General features: G+C 39.1%; 1 protein-coding gene across 5 annotated transcripts in view; it reads right to left on the bottom strand.

The window, feature by feature from the left end:
- Positions 1 to 8,434: 8,434 nt before the first annotated feature.
- MCM8 (minichromosome maintenance 8 homologous recombination repair factor) overlaps positions 8,435 to 24,582 on the bottom strand; it is a 41,345-nt gene continuing 25,197 nt past the window's right edge. For 3 of the 5 annotated variants that reach the window (XM_079944495.1, XM_079944497.1, XM_079944496.1), the window contains 8 exons: positions 24,334 to 24,474; positions 22,143 to 22,284; positions 17,932 to 18,127; positions 16,000 to 16,219; positions 15,505 to 15,714; positions 14,581 to 14,657; positions 9,991 to 10,180; positions 8,435 to 8,697 (listed from right to left, as the gene is read on the bottom strand). In XM_079944495.1, the coding sequence (XP_079800621.1) occupies positions 8,605 to 8,697; positions 9,991 to 10,180; positions 14,581 to 14,657; positions 15,505 to 15,714; positions 16,000 to 16,219; positions 17,932 to 18,127; positions 22,143 to 22,284; positions 24,334 to 24,474 (1,269 nt within the window). In that variant the 3' untranslated portion in view covers positions 8,435 to 8,604. Of the gene's footprint in view, positions 8,698 to 9,990; positions 10,181 to 14,580; positions 14,678 to 15,504; positions 15,715 to 15,999; positions 16,220 to 17,931; positions 18,128 to 22,142; positions 22,285 to 24,333; positions 24,475 to 24,582 lie in introns of those variants that run through there. The other 2 variants (XM_079944498.1, XR_013831556.1) reach the window with 2 other exon arrangements.

Raw genomic sequence — 24,582 nt, 5'->3', positions numbered from 1 at the left:
TGTATGCTTGAAGTTATGCCCACTGGGGAAAAAATCCTTTTCCCAGTGTTCTTCAGAACACTGTGTTCTCCTTAGAGATTCTGTAATATAGCAGCACGCCACTTTTGGCTAGTGCCAGATGTCATGCAGAACCACCTATAAGCCAGGTTCAAAATGTTTCTTTCTCAGCTGAACTACCCTATGAGGCCTCAGATATGGAAGGGAGAGAGCAGTGTGACAGGACCAGACTCACTGGGAGTGTGAGTCACATTCCTGAAAACATACTGGGCCTTTGGGACCAACTCAAGCCTGTTCTTCCATACACCCCTTTCACTTTATGATGAATGCCGCTACACCCACTCAACATTACGGCTTGGTGGATCGGAGAATACCTCTTAGTGTCCTGTGGCCAGTAGATGAGGGCTCAGTAGAGGGCTTGGAGCTGTTTCTGAAGAGGAGGAGTAGTTATTGGCTGAAGAGGACCAGGACTTCTGCCAATCCTGGAGGCCTATGTCGTGATTGGCCTATGAGGACCTGCCGGGACCAGGTTCCATCGAGTAATCTGACACAGAAACTTAGAGCACCAACATCACTAAGATGTTTGCACTGCAGCCTGAACCAACTGGCGAGCCTTCTCTTGCTCTGAGCCTATTTGGGTCCTGGATCAAATTCCAGTGTGGGGGGTGGAATTTTCCCACACAACCAAGCAAGTCTCTGGACACCAGTAGGGTATCCTACAATTTGGCTCAATTCTGACACTATCAACCTGGAGATAGTATCAGATTCCACAGGTGAAGTCCCATAAGACTGCCCTCTACCTCAGATACAAATCCCAAGCCCAGGTTGTTACCTGTGCCTCTAGTTGGCTATAAATCAGAGGTTCCCACAAATCCTTTCCTTGGGTGTGAATAATTAGCTAAAGCTGCTCACAGAACTCCAGAAACCCATTTACTCACTAGATAACTGGTTTATTGTAAAAGGATATAACTCAGGGACAGCCAGATGGACGAGATGCATAGGGCAAGGTACGGTGAAAGGATGTGGAGCTTCCATGTCCTCACCCCAAATCTCCACATGTTCGCCAATCCAGAAGCGCCCCTAACCCTCTCCTTTTGGACTTTTATAGGCTTCATTACATAGTCGTGATTGATTAAATCATTAGCCATTGGCCATTGATTCAACCCCCAGTCTCCCTCCCCTCTTTGGAAATCAGGGGGTAGGACTGAAAGTTCCAACCCCCGATTGTGTAGTTGCTTCCCTAGTAACACTTAGGTGTTTTCCAAAAGTCCCTTCAGTAACATAAACCCCGTAGTGATGGAAAGGTGATAAGACACCCATTTCACTTTTATGGCTCTGAAGTGATTTCGGGAACTGAGGACAAGAGACCAAGTATTATGACAAAAAAAATGCTCCCATGTTTTTGCTTATTGCTCAGGAAATTCCAAAGGTTTGGGAAACTCTGTGCCAGAAACAGGGATGAATATATAATTCATAAATCACAGTATCCCTGAGCCACACTCAAAACTAAAAGTATTATGGATTATACTTATTGTATAAGTAGCACACCTAGTGTGTTGTATCTGGCTTCCAAAATCCAAAGAAGCAGGACAAGTATTGTGACTCTTTCAGAGTGTAACGGGGTGCAAAGTACAGCAACTTGTCTTTCACTTTGCAGGGTATATTCTGATATGCTCCTAAGTACTGGAATCCAGAAGCTTCACTGAGGAGACAGACCCCTGAATTTTTGTGGGATTTACCTCCAAGGTTATGGTATGGATGACCTGCCAAGGTATCTAGGGTAGCCAGTATAGTCTGCTCACTTATCATTCTATCAGCATGATGTCATCAGTGTATGGACAAGAATTGGCATCCCATGGGATGGGGAGATGGTCCAAGTCTCTGTACACTAAATTATGACAGAGAGTCATAGCTGTCACGGACCTGAGATAAGACAATGAAGAAATATTGTTCTTGACAGGCGAAAGCAAACTGCTGCCAGTGTTCTCTTATTAATGAGAGAGAGAAAATAGCATTTGCCAAATGTATAGCTTCCTGCCAAGTTCTAGGGGCTACGCTGATTTGCTCTAGTAAAGAGGATACAATTGGAATTGCAGTTGCAATTAGAGTAATTTAAAACATTCTACTGCTGTCTTTCTAAGACATCTTCTATAATAAAATGAATTAAATAGTGCACTTTATCTTCCAAAAGAAATGGTGGCAGTAATCTCTGTGATTCCTCCAGCAATGCAGCATTGCCTTTGGTTTACTATTTTGGCCTTACGATACTATGATAATAATATATGGCCTTCCTATCAGAATAGCCTTGATCCACAAATTAGGGAGCCAAGTGGAGATTTTTTAAGTTAAGTATGTCTGCTCCAATTAGGCATTCAGGAACTGAAGTAACTATAGGGTAGGTTCAGGGACCCATTGGTCCACTGTAAGATGGACTTGGGCCCAAAATCTATTTATTACCTGACTCCAATAGCTATACCCCACCCTCCACTCAACTGTATTCTACAGTGATATTCTGCTCAATATCCTCGAAGTTCATCCATTTTGTTGCAAATGGCAAATTTTCATTCTTTTTTATGGCTAGGTAGTATTCCATTATATATACATATATATTTTTGGCCTCCCCATGGGGCATGCAGGATCCCATTTCCCTGATCAGGGATTGAACCCGCATTCCCGCTCCCTGCACTGGGAACATGGAGTCCCAACAACTGGGCTGCCAGGGAAGTCCCTATTTTTATTTAGTTATTTATATATATATATATTTTTGGCCACACTGCACCACATGCGGGATCTTAGTTTCCTGACCAGCGATCAAACCTGTGATACCTGCATTGGGAGTGTGGAGTCTTAACCACTGGACCACCAGGGAAGTCCCTAGGTCCCATTTATTTATTTGTTCTTTTATTTCCTTTGCTTTAGGAAACAGATCCAAAAAAAAATACCACTACGATTTATGTCAGAGTGTACTGCCTGTGTTTTCTTCTAGGAGTTTTATGGTTTCCAGTCTTATATTTAGGTCTTTAATCCATTTTGAGTTTATTTTTGTATATGGTGTTATTAGAGAATGTCTTCTTTATTCTTAATTTTTATCCACTTGACTACCATGAACTGAGAGAAGTAAACCAGTCTCTTACTACTTGACTTCTGCATTTCCTGGTTTCTCTTATAGTTTCTGCTTCCTAACGCTATTTGCAACATATCCATAATTATTATATAATTTTATGAACTGCTCTGCCTAGAATTATAGAAAATATTCTTTGTTTAATAAAGCTTTGCCTTGACTTCAGTCTCCTTTTATATTAAGATGAAACCCTTGCTTTCTGTTTGTATTTTCCTGGTACACCTTTTTCCATACTTTTATTTTCAACTTTCTAGTTGACTTTAAGTGCATCTTGCATACAAGAGTTTGTGATCCCATCTGAAAGACTTTTGTTTCAATAGGCGAGTTTAGCCCATTTGCGTTTATTGATTTGACATATTTAGGTTTAGGTTTACTTCTGTCATGAATATGTTAGGCTCTTTTCTTACTTCTAAAACTTTCCACAATATGTTTTCTTGTTTTGCTTTGTATGTTTCTGTTCTAAAATTTGTACCTGGGATTTATTTTAATCAGGAATGGTAAGCTAACAGACATGAGGCAACTGCCTTTGAAAGAATTTATTACTTACACTTCCCAAGAGAAGTGGGCAATACCACACCACAAAGGGCCACAGGGGTTAGCATCAAGGCTGGTCAGAAGGCGGGAGCAAGGGGGAAGCCTAAGTGTTTATTGCTGTGGTTGTGGGAACTGGTGAGGTGAGGATGTCCCCTATTGGGCAAGAAGTGAAACATAGATACTGGCGTTTGTTGTTGGAAGGTTTGTAATCAGAGAAAGCTGGATCCCAGCAGAGATGTAAACAACTTTGGACATTAGTTTGGCCTTGTGATTAATGGATGCCAAGTAGACAACAGAGGATCTAAGAAACACAGAAGAGTTTCTTCTGATAATTTAGGTTTATAATTTCATCTAATAGTTTTAACATCTGACCTTTTAAACAGTATCTGTTATTTTCCTCTTTGAACAATGTATGTTAACATAGTATATTTATACTACATAAGTATATATTATATAAACATATAGTAGATGTGTATACTATTTATGTAGTATATTTCCTCTTCCTTCTCTCTCTCGTCTATCACCTTACTTTGTTTGATGTTATCTGTGCTGACTTTTGTGAAATGTACTTTTTATACTATTAATAGATTTATCATCTTTAAATACCTTTTAACCCTCTATCCCACAAAGACATCATATTTACACTACTATCTACCTTTTCCTTCCTTCCTTTTTTAAAATCAGGACTTAATATTTACATTCTGTTCTATGGCAATAATCACATTTATTGGTCCTACAGTTAAACGTTCAGTGTACATTGCCTTTTTTTTTTTTTTTTGGTTTTAATTTTCCAGTCATCTAGTTTGCTGTAAGTTGTGTTTTGGTTTCCCCATGTCCCTGGTACAGAAGTGACATCCATGGGACATGAAGGCAACATGTGCCTTGTGAGGCAGTAGGGTGGTAGCAGCTTCCTCTTAAGGCCAATTTCAGAAATTGCTCCTTGAAGCTTATCCTCTTAACTCACCAGCCTTCCAACAATCCTGTGAGCTAACGAAAATTCTTTCAAAAATCTCCTTTTTCTGCTTAATCAAGTGAGTCAGTTTCTACTGTTTGCAACCAAGAGTCTGCAAACCACAGTTCATGGGCCAAATTGGACCCACTATCTGTCATTATTCAATGGATTAAAAAAATTAAAGATTATCATTCTAGACACATGAAAATTTTATGAAATTAAAATGTCAGTGTCTATTAATAAAGTTTTATTGGCACACAGCCACACTCATTTGTTTATGTAGTGTAACAATGGCAGAGCTGAATAGCTGTGACAGAGGTCATATGACCCAGAAAGCCTAAAGTTTTTCCTATCTGGCCCCTTACAGAAAAAGTTTGTTGACTCCTGGTTTGCAACTAAGAAACCTGATCTAAACATCTGGGTATAAAATTATTTTTTAAAAGTTTTTGTGGGCTTCCCTGGTGGCGCAGTGGTTAAGAATCCGCCTGCCAATGCAGGGGACACGGGTTCGAGCCCTGGTCCGGGAAGATCCCACATGCCACGGAGCAACTAAGCCCGTGCACCACAACTACTGAGCCTGCGCTCTAGAGCCCGCAAGCCACAACTACTGAGCCCACGTGCTGCAACTACTGAAGCCCGTGTGCCTAGAGCCTGTGCTCCACAAGAGAAGCCACTGCAATGAAGCCCGTGCACCGCAATGAAGAGTAGCCACCTCTCACCGCAACCAGAGAAAGCCTGCGTGCAGCAACAAAGACCCAATGCAGCCAGAATTTAAAAAAAAAAGAAAAAAAATTTTTTTTGTGGGCATTGCTCTACATGCTTCAATGATGAGTGTTGTTTTGGAGAAATCTGAGGACAGCCAGATTTTTTTTTCTCCTTCAAAGTGGCATCTGTATAACTTCTCATTTAACCTCTCCTTAGAAGGTGCTGCCGCCAATCTGTATGCCATATTCACACTATCGCAACGGTGGGTTTTTACATTTTTCTCCAAGAGGTTTGCAAAGTACACTCTGAGAAACACCTCGTTGCTTCCTTTGGAAATCTTCAGCCATAGCATCATCTCTGCCTCCTCCCTCATGCAAGGCTGCTTGGGTCATCCTGACAGTTCTTGAGAGTCCTTCCTAGTGTTGGGGTTTGGGTCTCAAGTTGTTTCCTAGTTCACAGAAGATGAACTATATAAATATAAATATATATATATATATATATATATATATATATTTTTTTTTTTTTTTTTGCGGCACGCGGGCCTCTCACTGTTGTGGCCTCTCCCGTTGCAGAGCACAGGCTCTGGACGCGCAGGCTCAGCGGCCATGGCTCAGGGGCCCAGCCGCTCCGCGGCCATGTGGGATCTTCCCGGACCGGGGCACGAACCCGTGTCCCCTGCATCGGCAGGCGGACTCTCAACCACTGCATCACCAGGGAAGCCCTGGACTATATAGTTTTGTTCTTCAGTTTCCTCATTGCTTTTGAGCAACTTCCCAGAGAGAAACAGGGGAGAATGCCTCCTTGTAACTAGAAACTCCTTTCTCATTTATTCTCTTATTCTTTTTCTATATTCTTAAATCAAGTTGCTTAACCACTCTGATTAAGTTCTGTATCACTCTGTGTCCTTATTTATAAGTGGTATAATCACCCACTTCATGTGTGTTTACCTCATAGGGGTATGTGGTCAAAATCTGTTTTACATGCTAGGGCAGTAGTGGTGAATAAAGCAAAGTCCTTGTCCTTATGAAGCTGAATAACAGATGATGGCTTGGGCCAGAATAGTGGAACTGGAAGTAAAGAAAAGTAATCAGATTTCAGGCATTTTGAAGATAGTGCTGAGAGGATTTGTTGATGGATTGATTAGGGGATAAGAGAGAGAGTTAAGATAACTCCAACATTTTTGGCATAAGAAACCAGCAGCATAGAGTTTTTAAACACTATAAAATTTCAGAACACCATGGAAAAGGGAAGGTACAAATAGCCTGTCAGAGAAAGTAAAGGTCACATACCAAGAATCAAAATCAGAATGGCTTTGGATTTCCAAACAGAAAAACTGAAAACTAAAAGCAACAGAGTAATATCTAAAATTCTGAGTGAAAATGATTTCCAAACTAAAATTCTATGCCCAAACTATCAATCCATGACTAAGGATAGAATGTGCCTTATAAAATCTTCCTCAGGAAGCTACTAGAAAATGGATTCCACCAAAATAAAGGAGTAAAACAAGAAAGAGAAAGACATAGGAGCCAGGAAATGGGAGAGAAAATGAGACATCTCATGATGACAGATGTGTAGTTCAGAATGGAAGGCTGGAGAACTCCAAAAGAGATGTCTCCAAGAAGTTAAAATAGACTATTTGATTTGTCTGTGTATTCTGCGAGGAGATTCAGATTTACAGTGGAGCCTTGGGGTCAAAGCTAAGTGGTTGAGAAACAAATTATTAATTCTAAGGAAAACAAAATTTGTATAAGAAAGGAGATGAATATATTCAACAGTCATAATAAGATTAACGCCAAATACAGATTTAACTAAAAATTATGATATATAACTAAATTGGAGAGAAATGGGGAAGTCTGTATGTATGTATTTATGTATGTATGTAGAAGGATTTAAGAGAACCGTGTTCTTATCTTCTAAGGTAAAAAGTCAATATAATTTTTGAAACTGAAAACTCAAGGATGAGCATTACTATAAATAGATAACAAGAATTTACTGTATAGCACAGGGAACTATATTCGTATCTTATAATATACTATAATGTAAAAGAATAGAAAAAAAAGAATAATAAAAAAGAATATATACATATATATGTATAACCGAATCACTTTGCTGTACACCTGAAATTAACACAACATTGTAAAACAGCTATACTTCAATTAAAAAAAAAAAGAATTAGCATTACTAGCGTGTCCTTTAGAAAAATGGAGGTAAATGCGAGAACAGTTGAGACTGAACAGAAAAATAGGGAATGTGGAAGAGTGGAACAGATGCTGCTAGGTTTTAATATTAGTCTTGCACAACAGATATCCCTGGCAGTCCAGTGGTCAGTGGTTAAGACTCCACGCTTCCACTGCAGGGGGCATGAGTTTGATCCCTGGTAGGGTAACTAAGATCCCGCAAGATGTACAGCATGGCCAAAAAAAACCAACTAAAAAAAAATATAAATAAATAAATAAAATATACTTTGAAAAAACTATTAGTCTCGCACAGCTATTTATTTAAAATTTTTTTCAGTAGCTAAGATGTTAAGCTTAGTATGTCAATATAAGGATGGAAACTAGACTTTTGGTAAGCTTGCAGTAGTATATACAGAAGTCTAATTGTAATATTATATACATGAGACTTATATAATGTTATAAACCAAAGTCAAAAAAAAGTCAATATAAAAATTTCCAAATTATGGGCTTCCCTGGTGGCGCAGTGGTTGAGAGTCCACCTGTCGATGCAGAGGACACGAGTTTGTGCCCCGGTCCGGGAAGATCCCATATGCCGCGGAGCGGCTGGGCCCGTAAACCATGGCCGCTGAACCTGTGCGTCCGGAGCCTGTGCTCCGCAACGGGAGAGGCCACAACAGTGAGAGGCCCGCGTACTGCAAGAAAAAAAAAAATTCCAAATTTTTTGGGAATTGAAAGTTGGTTTCAATTTATTTCTAAAAGATATTCAATTTTGTGTGTCAGAACTATTTAAACATTTAAATGTAACTTTGTAAATGCTTACCCAGATGCACATGTGATATGCAAGACTATGAAATATTTATAAGAATGAAAGACAAGTCAAAAATAAAACTATAAATAATTTCTAATTACATCATTTAGATAAAATATAAACAATTTATTTTTAGCCTTTTGGAGAAGTAAAAAATTAACACATGACTTTATCACTTCTTAAATTAGTTCAACACTCTTTTCCTATTGCATTACTTTTGGGATGTTATTTTTCAGATAACTTTTTTTTTTTTTTTTTTGGGTGCATATTCTTCATAATAAACCCAGGAGGGCCTGGCTTGGTAGCTCTTTTACATAGTTTGAAGCTGGTAAACCTTTGGGCCTTTTTTCAAGAGGTAACCTTGGTCATTTAGTGATCCAATAAAACTTTCAAAATCAGCTACCTGGAAGAAAATATCAAAAGAGTTATTAGCTCATTAAGTAATATACAAAAATATGATTTTTAAAATGAATCTCTCAAACAGTAATATACAATTGTCGTTTCTTATGCAAATAAAATTATTTGTACTTCTTACAGAAAAAACTGCCTACATATAAACCTTGGATTCTATAATGCCTAGCTAGTCAAAAATAACTCCAGTGGGGCTTCCCTAGTGGCGCAGTGGTTAAGAATCTGCCTGCTAATGCAGGGGACACGGGTTTGAGCCCTGATCTGGGAGGATCCCACATGTTGCGGAGCAACTAGGCCCGTGAGCCACAACTACTGAGCCTGCGCGTCTGGAGCCTGTGCTCCGCAACAATAGAGGCCGCGATAGTGAGAGGCCCGCGCACCGCGATGAAGAGTGGCCCTGGCTTGCCACAACTAGAGAAAGCCCTCGCACAGAAACGAAGACCCAACACAGCAAAAATAAATTAATTAATTAATAAACTCCTACCCCCAACATCTTCTTTTTTTTTTTTTTGCGGTACGCGGGCCTCTCACTGTTGTGGCCTCTCCCGTTGCGGAGCACAGGCTCCAGACGCGCAGGCTCAGCGGCCATGGCTCACGGGCCCAGCCGCTCCGCGGCATGTGGGATCTTCCCGGACCGGGGCAGGAATCCGTGTCCCCTGCATCAGCAGGCGGACCCTCAACCACTGCGCCACCAGGGAAGCCCCCCAACATCTTCTTAAAAAAAAAAAAAAAAGGATTACAGGCTGTACATTTAAAAATAAATAACTCCAGTTTGCAGAGAATCTTTTATATTTGTTTTAGCTTAGCTTCAAAACAAAAATCAGACTAACTTTTGCAATTGAGTGAGCAATTTTCTGTATAAACTGTTTTATGTGTTTAAAGTGCTATTACACCTATTTTCACTAAAACTTTTAAGTAGGTAGAGCAGGTGGAATCATGTCCATTTAACAAATGAGAAAACTGAGGTTCAACGATTTATAAGGATGACTTGCCCACAGGGATTGTCAGGAAAACATGGAAACTGAGTCTTGCTATGATGTTTTCCCCTATCAAGATGTTGAAAACTCTTTAGTAGGTATGAATTTTAGATAAAAACTGTTTTTCTGAAGCTCTGAGCAGCTAATTTTATATCTTAAAGAAAACAAGCCTGTATTTTTAAGTACTCCAAAGACACCTATTCTGTTCTTTTAATCCAAATCTTTTAATATTTAAATATTCTACTATATTAATAAAGGCCTCCTGAAATTATTATAAAAAGATTTACTAATTATTTGGTTTATCATACCTGAATGTTTAGCTCTTTGGCAATCTGCCGAAGTTGATGAAATTGAAATAAATTATTGTAAGTTCTTTCAGCAATGTTGTTGAGAGCGGAAATAAATCTTTTTGCTGTTGACCTGTTGCTCATTCCAGAACCATGCTGGGATCGTTCAAAATCTAGGTTCCCAAATTCATCAGAGTAAGTTCCTAACATGCTTATGGGAAGGAAGAAAAAACAAAGTTACCCAGTGTGGCACAGCTAAAGAAATTTTTGTCCCAGGCCTCCAGGTTATAAGAAGAAAAATATGGGGCTTCCCTGGTGGCGCAGTGATTGAGAGTTCGCCTGCCGATGCGAGGGACACGGGTTTGTGCCCCGGTCCGGGAAGATCCCACATGCCGCAGAGCGGCTGGGCCCGTGAGCCATGGCCGCTGAGCCTGCGCCCCGCAACGGGAGAGGCCACAACAGTGAGAGGCCCGCGTACCGCAAAAACAAAAACAAACAAACAAAAAAAAATTGTGGAAGTAGCCCTGAGGCTCACATAACAAAGATTTAAACATGTTTATTTATTGAGTGGCCACTGTGTAATTCACTATGTATTAACAGTTTGGGGATAAAAATATTTTGGACAGTTACCACTTTTAAGAAACTCCCTATATTTGCAAAGAGAAATGCATAAAAATACAAAGTTGATAGGCTACAATATAAATACCTGGAACATTCTTTTTTTTTTTTTTTTTTTTTTTTTGCGGTACGCGGGCCTTTCACTGCTGTGGCTTCTCCAGTTGCGGAGCACTCCGGACGCGCAGGCTCAGCGGCCATGGCTCACGGGCCCAGCCGCTCTGCGGCATGTGGGATACTCCCGGACTGGGGCACGAACCCATGTCCCCTGCATCGGCAGGAGGACTCTCGACCACTGCGCCACCAGGGGAGTCCTGGAACATGCTTTTTGATTCATGAAAAAAGAAATTCTAAATATACTAAATTTAGGCTTCACTTGGTAAAGATGTGTTCCAGCTCCTAGTGGAGCACCTGGCAAATAAAAGGTGTTGAAAAATACTCTGGATAATGAACTAGAAAGGTTCTGCTGAGTTGCAGTAATGATAGATATTAAAGGATATGCCTATTACTCCAGCTCTCTGCTGCTTTCCTCCTATTTTCACAGTATCATTAAGGAAAGAAATATGTACTTGACAGTAAATTTTAGTCAGAAGTCTGATAGTACTGGTTAGACATACAATTAGCCAGCCCTGTTACTGATTCCCTGCCTGAATTCTCTGCCTATAAATGAGACATATGTAGTCTCACAGCCAGGCTCATAGGCAAAGATGTTATTTAATCAGGAATTAATTAATCAAATATACATTGGTCACTTCCGAGGCAGTAGGCTTATTGTGGTGAACAAAATAGGTGCAATCCCTGCCTTTAAGGAGCTCACAGGAATGAGTTTAAAGGGTTACTAAAAACACAGCTTCATTTTGTTCCCTGAATAGACAGGAGCTCACATGAAAGAGAAGGAACTGTACAAATAGGAATATGAGTCATCCAAGATTGTAATAATTGATAAAACAATTTGATGAATGTGTGTTTCCCCTAGATTTCCCCTATACCTAGATATATAGTATAATCTTATTTATGATTAACTACTTTACCATATAATTTACCATATACTTATTTCTCATAAAACAGTTATCACAAATGCTTTAGGCTACTATGTTAATTGTAATAGCTAATATTTACCTTAATTATATTTATTTACCATGTGCTATCCTACTTAGTCCTTCCAGCAACCCTAAGACTTAGGGACTATTCTTATTCCCATTTTATAGATGAAGAAACAAAGCCTTGGAAGGTTAAGTGACTTGCCAAAGTTACACAGCTAATGAGTGGCATATCTGTGATTTGAAGAAAAGTATGTAAAATATGAGTTACTTTCCTTAAATAGAAAAAACTCTCACAATGATCTCTTAACCTTTGAAGGTGGCTCTGTTCTCTTCTGCTTCCTAGTTTATTTCCAATTCTAAGAGAAAGCTTATGTGAACTGTTGCCCATAAATATGTGGTTTTTATAGCTATGTGCTCTGATAATTGTGATGTATTGTCACAGTTTAGATTTTTATTATTTAGGCTTCTGCTTCCCAGTTAAAATGTAATTTTACAGGTTCCAAACCACGTTAAGGGCAAACATTCAAAAGTTGAGGAGACAGAAACTCTGAAATGGGGACTTCCCTGGTGGTCTAGGGGTTAAGACTCTATGCTTCCACTGCAGGTGGCACATGTTCCATCCCTGGTCAGGGAACTAAGATCCCACATGCCACACAGTGCAGCCAAAAAACAAAACAAAAACAAAAGAAACTCTCAAATGGAAGATTTAATGAATGAAAAATGATTACTAAGATCAACCTTACCATTAATGCAGTACATTTACTGAGGGCCTACTGTGTGCTAGGCATCAGTCTGGGCCCTGGGAGTACATGGTAAATGCGACAGTTAAGGTTCCTTCTCTCAGAGTTTAGACTGAGAACAGAAAGCATGTTAAGTATCACAAAGCAGGTAATTCACGATCTAGTCTCAAAGTGTTTAACTGGGTCTTGATCTCTACCATGGAAATAATGCCAGGTAACTCCAATCATTTGGAATCAAACTAGCCTCTTTTTTCCCTGAAAATTTTTATAAAAGTTAATAAACACTCAAGCAATTCAGGGAAACAAACTGGAAATCTCATGTGGGTGCTATTTACACTTAATAATGAGAACTCTTTTTTCAGGAGCCCTGAAGAAAACTGACAGCCTGATGCTAATTCAGTTTTACCAGCAAGGCAACTTTGAGAAGTAGAAACAAATACAAGTTCCACAAGGAAAAGCCCATGTAAATACTGTCTGACATGAGTATTCAGACATGCATAACTATTCATAAATGAGCACTGTAGTATTTTTATTGAAAAGGCAATTAGAACATAATATACCTTGCTTAAGTATAATGCTCAGATATGAGAACTAATCCATGTTGTCCACAGACCTGTGGATTTACTGTAGAGAAACACCAGATTGGCTGCTTGAGGCAAAGTTTGGGGTCTGAGGCCTTGGGAGAGTGACAAAGGGTAAAGCCTCAAAAACCAAATGCTACAGGTGAAGGAGAGTGGCTGGGGTAGTCTGACCCTTGATTTGCTTGACTGCCAACAGTCTATGAAGTAGAAGCACATGACACTCTTCAGTAGAGCCAGGCACCAGAAAACCCAAAGAAAGGGCGAGAGAGCATTAAAAAGAAAAGAAAACCAGGAGCGGCAATCTTGGCTCCACTTCCAAAGGTGAAGCACTTAAGGGCACAATGCACAGAAAGAGAAAGATACACATACTCAAGATTGTGAGCAAAGAGGCAGCTTCTTGTCATTAAACGAGAAGTCCCTGTTGTTGGTGCTTGTTTTCAATTAGGAAAAAATTTTAGAATCCAAGATTTCTAGAATTTTGGTTGGGTTCAGTGACTTACTTTCCTAGTGAAAAAAAGGATCTCTATTAGGACTCTCAGTTTCTTATTGGTCTCGTCTCCCAGGAAGTTAGACCTACGAGAAGTCAGGCAGGCAGCTGGTTTTTGTGGCCATTCCTTTACTTCATATGCTGGTACACTGAGCCCTGGCAGCATGTTGTATGAGAAAGTCTAGTAATTCCTACCTGTTTGCTTATAAATGATCAACTGGAGGGTCTCCAGCACAATGAAGCCAGCCTGGTAAAATTTTCACCTACAAGACCCCTCGAACCCTAGTAGTGAGTCACGTAAAAGAGAAAATTGATGGTTCAAGTGCTGTGTGATGCTAAACCAGTAAGATATTAAGATATAGAGGGTAATATGTTAGGAATTGGTCGAAAGCATTGGTAGTCATTAATTGTTAATAATTTTATTCATTATGAGGCAGTTAGTTACTCTGGGGCCAGCAATAAAAAATTATAAGCTGTCAATTCTTTTTTTTTTTTTTTTTTTAGCCACACCACGCAACGTGTGGGATCTTAGTTCCCTGACCAGGGATGGAACCTGCGCCCCCTGCACTAGCAGCTGTCTTAACCACTGGACTACCAGGGAAGTCTCCAGAGAGGAGATCTTTAAAGTTGTCATCACAAGAAAATAAATTGTAACTGTGCGGTGATGAATGTTACCTAGACTTACTGTGGTGATCATTTTGATATACGTATATCACATATATATATAATATCATTATGTTGTACACCTGAAACTAATAATGGTATATGTCAATTATATCTCAATTGAAAAAAAAAGGTACAGAACAGAGTAAGTTATATGCTATTTACAAGAAAGTAATGGGTGTCCTGGTAAAGAGAAAGGGTGGATGGTAAACAGGATGGAGGCAAGCCTTCTCAAAGTATGTTTTTGAATTGATTTTAGAACTATGTGAATGTATTACCCATTCAAAAAAACCTTTTTTTTTAATGTAAAGATTATTTACACAGGAATATTTTAAACCAGTAAAGTACAATTTGTTCCAAGGAAAATAAGTGATCAAATGGGCTAAATAAAAATAATATTGCTTGTCCCAGTTAAATATATAATTTGAGATGGAAAGATGACTGGTATTTCACTTAAAACAGCATTTAAAATGTAATCTTACCTATATTTCATAATTTCAACTATGTCCTCAGCATCTTGTTTGGTTGCTTCCTCTCTCAATTCCAACCTTGCTCGTGCCTTTTAAAGAAAACAACCATCTTCAGATAACAAAAGATAAATATATTTAACACTGATTGAGCAGGTATAGTATGTCTAAGTTTATTTCATTTATTCATTTTACACAAAACTTTTTTGGGAAGAGGGGCTGTAGTATGAAAAGTCACAATTTTAAAAAATTATCTGAAAACTTGAGTATGAAAATTATCACTCATTTTAAAATCTATTGTTATCTACTAAAATAGATTTTAGTAGATAAAAATTTTTTATCTACTAAAAACATCTTTCTGAATGCTCATTCTAGAAGATTTGATTATGAAATAGACTTGCCTTGTACTTTCAGGAAATCATGCCTAACTTCTTTGTTAAAACAACAAAGATGAGTTACTCAGATTCTAGGAGCAAAAAAGCTCAAACTCTGATCCAGTTAATTTTAACTGCCAGAGTTCTCTTAGCATTCCATAATTGTGAATAGATGTTACTGCCGTTAGAAAAACAGGCACTTACAGACCTGTTGTATATAAAATCAAATACTCCTAAGATATTTGACACATTCCATGTTCCCATATGCTCACTTTTGAATTCCCAAATCCTTAGTTAACCTAAGCAATCTTCAAACTTCAAGAGTCTCCTAAGTGTCATTAAAGGAAAAAAAACCCATTGCATAAGTAACTGGTCCTGCTTCGAAAAAAGTGGTTAAACTTTGATTGTTAAGTATATGACAACCCTTTTAAAAAAATGTATCTACCCATTTCTAATGTCTCTCAGTAGGAAGAAAAGCAAATCATTACACAGAAAATTGAGAGAAATCTTATTACCCTCTACTTCCTTTTTAAGCCAAAAGAATGTGAACTTAAAATCAACGAACCTCTGTTAGACGAATCAAAGATTCCAGCTGCCTAGTAGTGATTGGTGAGCTATTTAACCGCTGGCTCTGTTTCCGGAGCTCAAGGTAAAAATCCTGAAGAATTTGAGTAGCTTCTGTGGATAGCCTTGGAGAGACATACTGCCGAGCATAACCAATGTACTTTCTCAATAGCTGGTGGGGAATTGGATCTATTGTTTCTCCAGGAACCACCTAAAGCATGATAAAAAGGCCCAAGATTACAAGGATAAGTAGCAAATAAAATCTTTCTGCTAAAATAACTTGTTTAGATAAATAGACCAAATAAGCCAAACACTGTAGTTCTAGCTCTAAGTCTAGTTGACTCAGATTATTTCAACTGAACTTTATATAAACTCTAGTATTATAATATAAAAGGTATTTGCTATGAAAGTTTACATACTACTGCTCTACAACAAGCAACACACTGAACTCTGACATTCAAACAAAACTGAACTGAATGATTAAGAAGAAGCATACCTTTAGTCTTTCTGATAGTGGTTTATCAGAAACCACTTCAAGTATAGAAGTATTTGAATCTTGACTATTCATACGAGCTACTGTGGCACTGCTAACAGCTCTCTGCTTTCCAGCCCTTATTGCAATCACATGTTCAGAGAGTAAATGATCATGATCCTCATTTGGGGTGTCTAACAGGATAAAGACTAAATCAAATCTGGATAGTAGGGCACTCCCCATTCTAAAGGTGTGAAAGAAAGAAGAAACAGTGATCGGAATTAAAACAAACAGAAAACCTAGAAAACTGTTTACTCACTTGCTTACTAATCAAGTTCCAGGTAGAACTTAAAAAAAAGAAAATGAAGCTTTAGGTTAAAGAAACAAGCAATAGCTTCTGGATTCAATATACCCACCAACTCCAGAGACACACCAGGTCACATGTGCACAGCCTTATATGTACCTATATCGGTATGTTGAGGACGCAGTCTTTTCTCACACCAGCAAAACCACTAAATTCTTCTCTATGTTCTATATCACTCCCTATGATTTAGGATCATTGAACTTGTAAGCTAGAATGCTACATGATACATCGAAGGTTATCTGGATGAGTAGTTCTTAATCTTTTATATTTCCTGTCTCACCAAAACATTGAGTCTCTCAAAGTACCTAAGCCCATTTAGAAGCAAAAATACCACTTTTTCTTAAAGGGGCATTTATATGTCTATTAATCATTATAGTAAAAGTGCTGTGTTTTACTTAGTCATTTCTAAATTTACCAACCAGATAACTCCTTTATTTGAGACCAACAAACTGAAATCCAGAGAGGTTAAAGAATTGGACCAACATCCTAGTGGATCCAAGTTCCCTGGATCCTTGTTCAATAAGATCTTTCTGATCTTTCCAATTACAGGACTTGGTCATTTTATTAAGAAACACTAACAGACGGCTTTTTTGGTGGTAGTACAGAAATACCCAGGATCTAAAAGTACAATTGTGTTTTTTACTATGTACCATTCCTACAATAAAAGTATTTATTATTAAATATTAGAAAATTAGCTTTTTGTTTCCCACTAGAATTTAAAGTTCCAATTTTTTACATGAGGCATCTTTTTGTCTTTTTCTCACTTATGCATCACTTGAGGCTATTTTCCCCTCCCCATACATTTTGTCCAACCTGTACAGAACAAATTAGAAGAGAAAGCATACACACACCCAGATATAAACATTGGTTTTGGAAAAAAGTGGGATCCACATATACAGATAAGTGTGTAATGTGCTCCTGTCACTTAACCATAAAGCACAGACATGTTCCCCTATCACAGTACATACAAAGCTACCTTCATTCTCCTAATTGCTACTTTCCACGGTACAGTCTTATTATCTAGTTCAAGCACTTCCCTACCGATGGGGGCACTTCACGTTATTTCCAATCTTTGGCGTGATAAATAATGCCGTAAGACCCACCCTGCCAACATATCTTTGTGCACTCTTGTGCCTATTTCTGTGAGTATAATTCCCAAAAGAATTGGCTGGAACAAACAGAATATATTTAAAATAGTGATAAACATGTCAAGCTGTCCTTCAAAATGCTAAACTATGTATGTTAGAACCCATTTCGCCACCCCATTGCCAATAATGATTAATATTTAAAATATCTGCCAATCTGGTAGATGTCAATAGCACTTCATTGTTTTATTCTTTTATTTTATTTTGGGCTTGCCATGTGGCATGCAGGATCTTAGTTCCCTGATAAGGGATCGAACCCGTGCCCTCTGCATTGGGAGCGTGGAGGTCCCAGCACTTCACTGTTTTAACGTGCAGTGTTCTAATACATTTTTGTCCATTTATTGGAAACTTGCAACTTCTGTGAACTTTCCATTTATGTCCTCAGTTATCTTCTTCATATCTATAGGCATTCAATATACTAAAGTATAAATATTTGAAGAGGCTTACTTTAAATTCTCAGAAACTGTTTTAGCTTTATTGTAGTGTCCTCCTACTGGATTGGCAGCAGCAATAATGGAAGTTCTTGCAGGAAGGCTGCAAACTACGCCAGCCTTAGCGAGACTAATACATTGCTGTTCCATGGCTTCTAACAAGGCTTGATGTTGATTCCCCATCTTATCAAATTCATCTATTCCACAGATACCTACAACCACAGTAAAATAATTCAGACAAAAAATATTCCTTTCGTCAAGTTTCAAACCTGACAAGATAGAAATTATTCCACAATAAAGCATATTTCCATTAGTTTCCAACAGTTAAGATTATAAAATGTCATACAGTACAAACTTTGTGCTTGTTTTACAGCAAATAAAATATTTATCTTATTTAACTGTTATATAATATTTAGTCATTTAGCATTTTCCTTGGGCAAGGCACTATGTGGTGAGGGTTACAAAAATGAAGATATGAGAGTGACCCTCAAAAAACTCAAAGGCTTAAATTTGAACAGATAATATATATATACACATTTAAGATAGTATATTTTAACAACTATAATATATATGCATAATCATATGAATTTTCTGGGGGTGGGGTGGAGTTAAAAGAGGAAGGAGAATCTGGAAAGGTTTCAAGAAAAAGGTGCTATTTGAGCTGGGTCCTTTGGGAACAGTGGACAGCATGATTTGGGAAGGAACACAAAGCCTCTAAAGTCAGAATCTGTCTAGAGTGCAGTTCTCAGCAATGCCAGGTGTTGACTGTACAACTGTAGAGTTAACTGTACACTTAACCTCTTTAAACACCATATGAAGACCCACCACTGAACGGGGAGGAGCAGCGGTAAGGAGTATCAGTTTTTAGATTCCACCTATAAGTGATCATACGATAAGTCTCCTTCTCTGTCTGACTTATGTCACTTAGTATGATCGTACCTAGGTCCATCCTAGATAAAACTTTTTTTTTTTTGCGGTACGCGGGCCTCTCACTGTTATGGTCCCTCCCGTTGCGGAACACAGGCTCCGGAAGCACAGGCTCAGCGGCCATTGCTCGCGGGCCCAGCCGCTCCGCGGCATGTGGAATCCTCCCGGACCGGGGCACGAACCCGTGTCCCCCGCATCAGCAGGCGGACTCTCAACCACTGCGCCACCAGGGAAGCCCGATAAAACATTTTATGTGCCAGGTATATTACGTCTAAACCACAGGTTTCTGGAAGCCCTCTAACATTACCTTGTAATATTTTTCCTCTGCTTCTCCCCATACCATGAGCAATTTGGTGGTCATGTCCTGAGGGCTTTGTTATGGTTAAATGTCTCTATATCTACTTTATGATCAGTAGGTCCAGGACTCTCTGGAATTGATGGTATTATTGGAAATTCTCAAGATTACTAGTACAGTTCCTCAGAGGTGTGGACAGGGTAGGAACAAAGTCAGGCTACCTCTTTGCCACTTTTCAAAGTTTAACGCAGGAGCTGGCAAACTTTTCCTATAAACGGGCAGATGAAATTTTTTATGTTTTGTGGGCCACATATAGTCTGTCACGTATTCTTGGGTTTTTGTTTGTCCTTTACAATCCTTTAAAATAGCTTGTGGACTACACTAAAATAGGCTGAAGGGTGGGTTGACTTGTGGACTAAACTTTGCCAACCCCTGGTTTTAAAGCATATAGTTTAAGTTGTGAAAATTTTACTCTTTTTCTTGTTTGGCTACAATTAGTATATCTTGTTGCTTTTTTTCCAAACAACTTTTTGGTCATTTCATTAGATATTGAAGAAGGGAAATATTACAAAACAGCTCTATTTCTCGTTTTTTTTCCCCTGAAAGTTTTCAGTAAAGATTTTAGTAGGATCCTATTTTTTAGTAGTATTCTATTTGTTTCTAGAATCTGGTCTCGGCTAATATTCTTTTGTATTTTAACAGTGATATTTTTACCATCATAGTGCTTGGCTCATCTACATAGATTTGAAAGAGAAGGCCATTGGCTTTTTTTTTTTTTTTACTTTATTTTATTATTTTTGGCTGCGTTGGGTCTTCATTGCTGCACGCGGGCTTTTCTCTGGTTGCAGCAAGCGGGGGCTACTCTTCGTTGCAGTTCACAGGCTTCTCATTGCAGTGGCTTCTCTTGTTGCAGAGCACGGGCTCTAGGAGCGCAGGCTTCAGTAGTTGTGGCTCGCAGGCTCTAGAGCGCAGGCTCAGTAGTTGTGGTGCATGGGCTTAGTTGCTCCGCGGCATGTGGGATCTTCCTGGACCAGGGCTCGAAGCCGTGTCCCCTGCATTGGCCGGCGGATTCTTAACCACTGTGCCACCAGGGAAGCCCTGGCCATGGACTTTTAACGCTGTGCATCTTAAATCACATTAGCTATCTGCACAGCTAAACCCTGTATCACCTTCAACTTCTATTTAATGGAAAGTCTGACAGCTTAATAATGAGTAACCTCTTCCTATTTATTATTTTCTTCACCTGGTAACCTAGCAAAAATACTGTCACTTCTAATGAGCTATATAATAACCAGATATATGTTTGTTGAATTTATGCATTCATCAAATATTTACTGAATGCTTTTTATATATCAATACTATGTTCTAGGCATGCGGGATATAGCACTGCGAAGACAATATTCTCTGTCCTTGTGAAGGTTACATTCTATTCAGTGTTGGGAGGAAGACAATTAAAAAAGTAGACCATATGGTATATTAGAAGGTAAGAAATGCTCTGGAAAGAAAGGTAGAGTAGGGTAGGAGAACAGGGTCTGCTGGTGGTGGGGGTGGGGGTGGTTACAGTGTAAAATGTGGTGTTAAAGGAAGGCCTCGCTGGGGTCAGGACTTTTGAACAAAAATTTGAAGGAGGAAAGGAAATAAGCCTTGCAGACTATCTGGGGTAAGAAGGTTCCAAAGTACAAAGGCTGCGATGCAGGAATGTGATGTGCCTGGAGTGCTGATGGTATTCGAGGTATAGCAAGGAGGCCAGTGTAGCTGGGGAAGAGGAAATAAGAGGAAAGTAGCAGGTAATGAGGCAAAAGAGGTGATTAAAGGGTGCCTGGGCCACTATCAAACTTGGGCTTTCACTGTGTGAGATGGGAAGGCACTGGAGGGTTTTGAATAGAAGAATAATGTGATCTAAGTTTTAATGGGATTGCTCTGCCTTATTAAAAACAATAGGAAGGGCAAAGGTGGTCACAGGTATGCCAACTAGGAGATCACAGTAATAATCCACGTGAGAGATGATGGCGTCTTGGATTGGGGTAGCAGCAGTGGAGAGGTGGTTGGATACTGGTTATATCTGGAAGGTAGAGCCAACAAGATTTGCTGACAGACTGGATGTGAGGTATGAGAAAAAGTCAAGAATGTCTTCACGTTTTCTGATATGAGCAAATAAAAGGATGGAAGTGTCATTTACTAAGATGGGAAACACTGTAAGAAGAATAGGTTGAAGGGGAAGATCAAGATTTTGGTTTTGGACACGCTAAGTTTGAGAAAGCTGTAGAGATACTGCATAGGCAAGGGGAAATATGTGCCTGGAGTTCAAGGGGGAGGAAACATAAATTTGGAAAATTTCAGGATATAAGTAGGTAAAGAGCTATGAAGCTAGATAAGATCATCAAGAAGGTAAGTACAGACTGAGAAGAAAATAGTACAAAAACTAAGTTATCCTGAGGAGCCAACCAGTTAAAACGTTGGGGAGACGAAGAACAAGTAAAGACTGAGACTGAACAGTGAATAAAATTAAGAGGAAAACCAGAAGAGTGCAGTGTCCTTGAAACCAAGGAGATACAGTATTCACTGAGGCAGCAGTGATCAGCTGTGTCAAACATGGCTGACAGGTACTAGATTTAGAAATGTGATGTCACTGGCAAACTGGAAGGAATGAATGACCTCAGCTGGACTGGAACCTGGGCACTGCCTGATACATGCACAGGAATATGTTTTCCCAATCGGGTTAAAGCATCACAAAGAGAAATTTAGGTAGCAAAGCCCAACTGGCGATCTCTTCCTGCTGAGCCTTCCAACTAGAGTTCTTATAAACTATCCATCATATCCTAAAAAAACAAACAAACAAAATGATGAGATGTGCATTTCTAGTTTTTCTGGCACTCATTCTCAACTCACTGGTTGGGACGGTGTTGTCCAAATGACTCTTAGAACAGACTGTAAAGAAATTAACTGAAAAGGAAAGGGCTTAAAAAAAAAAAGCCCCAAAATTATTATTTGCTTTGGCCTCTTACCTTGATCACCAAGTACCAGGGCACCAGCTTCCAAAGCAAAATCTCCAGAGGAACTATCTTTTGAAAGAGTTACAGTCAAACCAGAGGTGGTTGTGGTATTACCACAAACATACACGCCACGTGGAGCAACATTGCACACTGCCTAATGAAACAAAGAGTTTAAGAGAATCAACCAAAGTAAAAGGGAAATAATAGCTATAGTAGTTGCTCACAAATATTAGCTATATGCCAGGTATTCTTCTAAGAGCTTTACTGTACAATCTTCACCACCACAGTAAGACGAAGGTAACACTCCTATTACTGATGTAGAAACTAAGGTCTGAAGAGAGTAACTTACACAGCTATGAAGGTGTGACGTTAGGATTCAATCAAACCCAGGCAGCCTGATTCTGAAGTCTGTGGTCATGTGAATACTCTACACAATTCCATTTTATGCTTCATTTTCAAGTTGAAATAGCAAAAATGTAAGTACTAAGTTTAGTTTCAGAGACTCCAATGCTTCTTTAAACATCAGGTAATAAAATGGCTCAACAGTGCTCACCTTCTGAGTAAATAAGATACGGCACGACAGAAAAGTAGTTAAATGACACAACAGCTAAAAGTATGGGTCTCTGGAGTCAGACAGACCTGTTTAAATCCTGGCTCTACCATGCATCTACTGGTGGTGCTGCTCTTGAACCTCTCGGAGCCTCAGCTTCCTTATATTTTATCACATACTGCCTTGAGGAATAAATGAGATCGTATATGCAAGGCACTTAACCTGGTACCTGGCATACAATACATGCCCTGTGCAAGGCTGCTGTACACAGCTGTGCACCCCACAACCTTAGGAGACAGCACTTACACTGCTATCTATGTCAATAGTGCGCTCTGGACTTGCGTAGCATACAACCCAAGTGATGCTTCGGTGCCTAGCTAAATAAATGGTAGCTATCATTATTTTTGTTACTTGTAATTCCTTAGTTGTTAGTTTGAGAGTATGATGGCTTGCTAAATGGTCAAAGGAAAACATAATTTAAAAATATAAACAACTCATAACTGTTAGTGTTAGCCTAATTTTTAAAAACCTTGGCTTAGTGGGGCTAGCAGACTTAAATGCAATTCAGATCCCCACATGCACTTTTACATGCATATTCTACCTAAGTATATACTGTTTTCATTTTTACTATCAACTCTGTTTCAGCTATAACTGGGTACTCTATGCCTCAGTTGTCAGGCTTATAGCATGTGTTCAGAAGAGAATTAAAAAAAAAAAGTTGACCCAATTGGCCAAAATGAACAAAACTGGGAAACACAGGATTAAATAAATATCAGATTAGGAATTAAAATGATAAGTGATTTAACACTCAGCCATAGGGAATAAATAATGACTCTGACATGAAGGACAGTAGGTTTATAATACAATGAGATCAAGAGTTTTCAATCCTGGCTGCACTTCAGAATCACCTGTGTTTATAAACGTGCAGATGCTAGGATCCTAACCCAGAGATTCTTAATTCTTAATACCGGGGACGGCCACGGTATTTTCGAAAATCTCCAAAGGTGATAGTGATATGCATTGCTGGCTTACCAGGTATCACTCCAAGGAAACCAGAAGCACTCCAACCAGCTGCATTTTCTAGGGCCAGCATAAGCCCTGGAGGGGAGAACTACTAGGCTCTGATTGGCACAGCCAAAATCATCTTGGGGACCAACAACAGACTGGTCATAGAAGTTTCCTTGTTTTAGACTCAGAAAGAAGCAGTGGAGATGGATAGGACAGACCTCTTACCTTTACAGACTATTCTTAAAGCCCAGTACAGTGTTTATGTAGCTGTATGAAGAGATAACAGGTTACCCTGCTTTACTTTCTTGAACTATTCTTTTCATAGGTGAGGTCACAACAACAAAGACTAGCAAAGCAACGCTGGATACAAAAAAGGGGGTTAGGGAAATGGTTAATATTTCACAATAGTTGACATCTTAACAGAGCAGCATGCTTGTGCAGCCTGAGTGACAGGAGACTGGCTCAATTTGAAAGGATGGCCAGATACAAGTTATATATTATTCACACAAACCCCAACTCACTCACACTACCTGACAAATAATACCCTCTGGAACACGAACACTGTATGTTTTAAGAAAATTCACTTGTGAATTAGTCATGCATTTTATAAGCAAAAGGTCAAATACTAGATGTCTGATTTCCTACCTGTAGCATCTGACTCTTTCCCAAGCCTGGGTCTCCAACAACAAGGACATGTGGGTCTCCTCGAATTGGAATTCTGTTTTTGTCATCTACATATTTCTGGCTTCCTCCAAAGAGTGCTAACGCCAAACCTGCTTTAACAAGCTCAGATGTGAAAGAAGAGAGAGAAGAAACAAGTGAGAAAAACATAAAGATGACTAGCAAAAGGGGTGCTCCTCCGATGTTTACAACATTTGTGTGTGGATTCTTTTT

Source organism: Stenella coeruleoalba, assembly GCF_951394435.1.
Source record: "Stenella coeruleoalba genome assembly, chromosome: 15".
Lineage (NCBI taxonomy): Eukaryota > Metazoa > Chordata > Mammalia > Artiodactyla > Delphinidae > Stenella > Stenella coeruleoalba.
The sequence above is the reverse complement of the archived record's forward strand: the minus strand, read 5'-3'. Positions and strand labels throughout refer to the sequence as shown.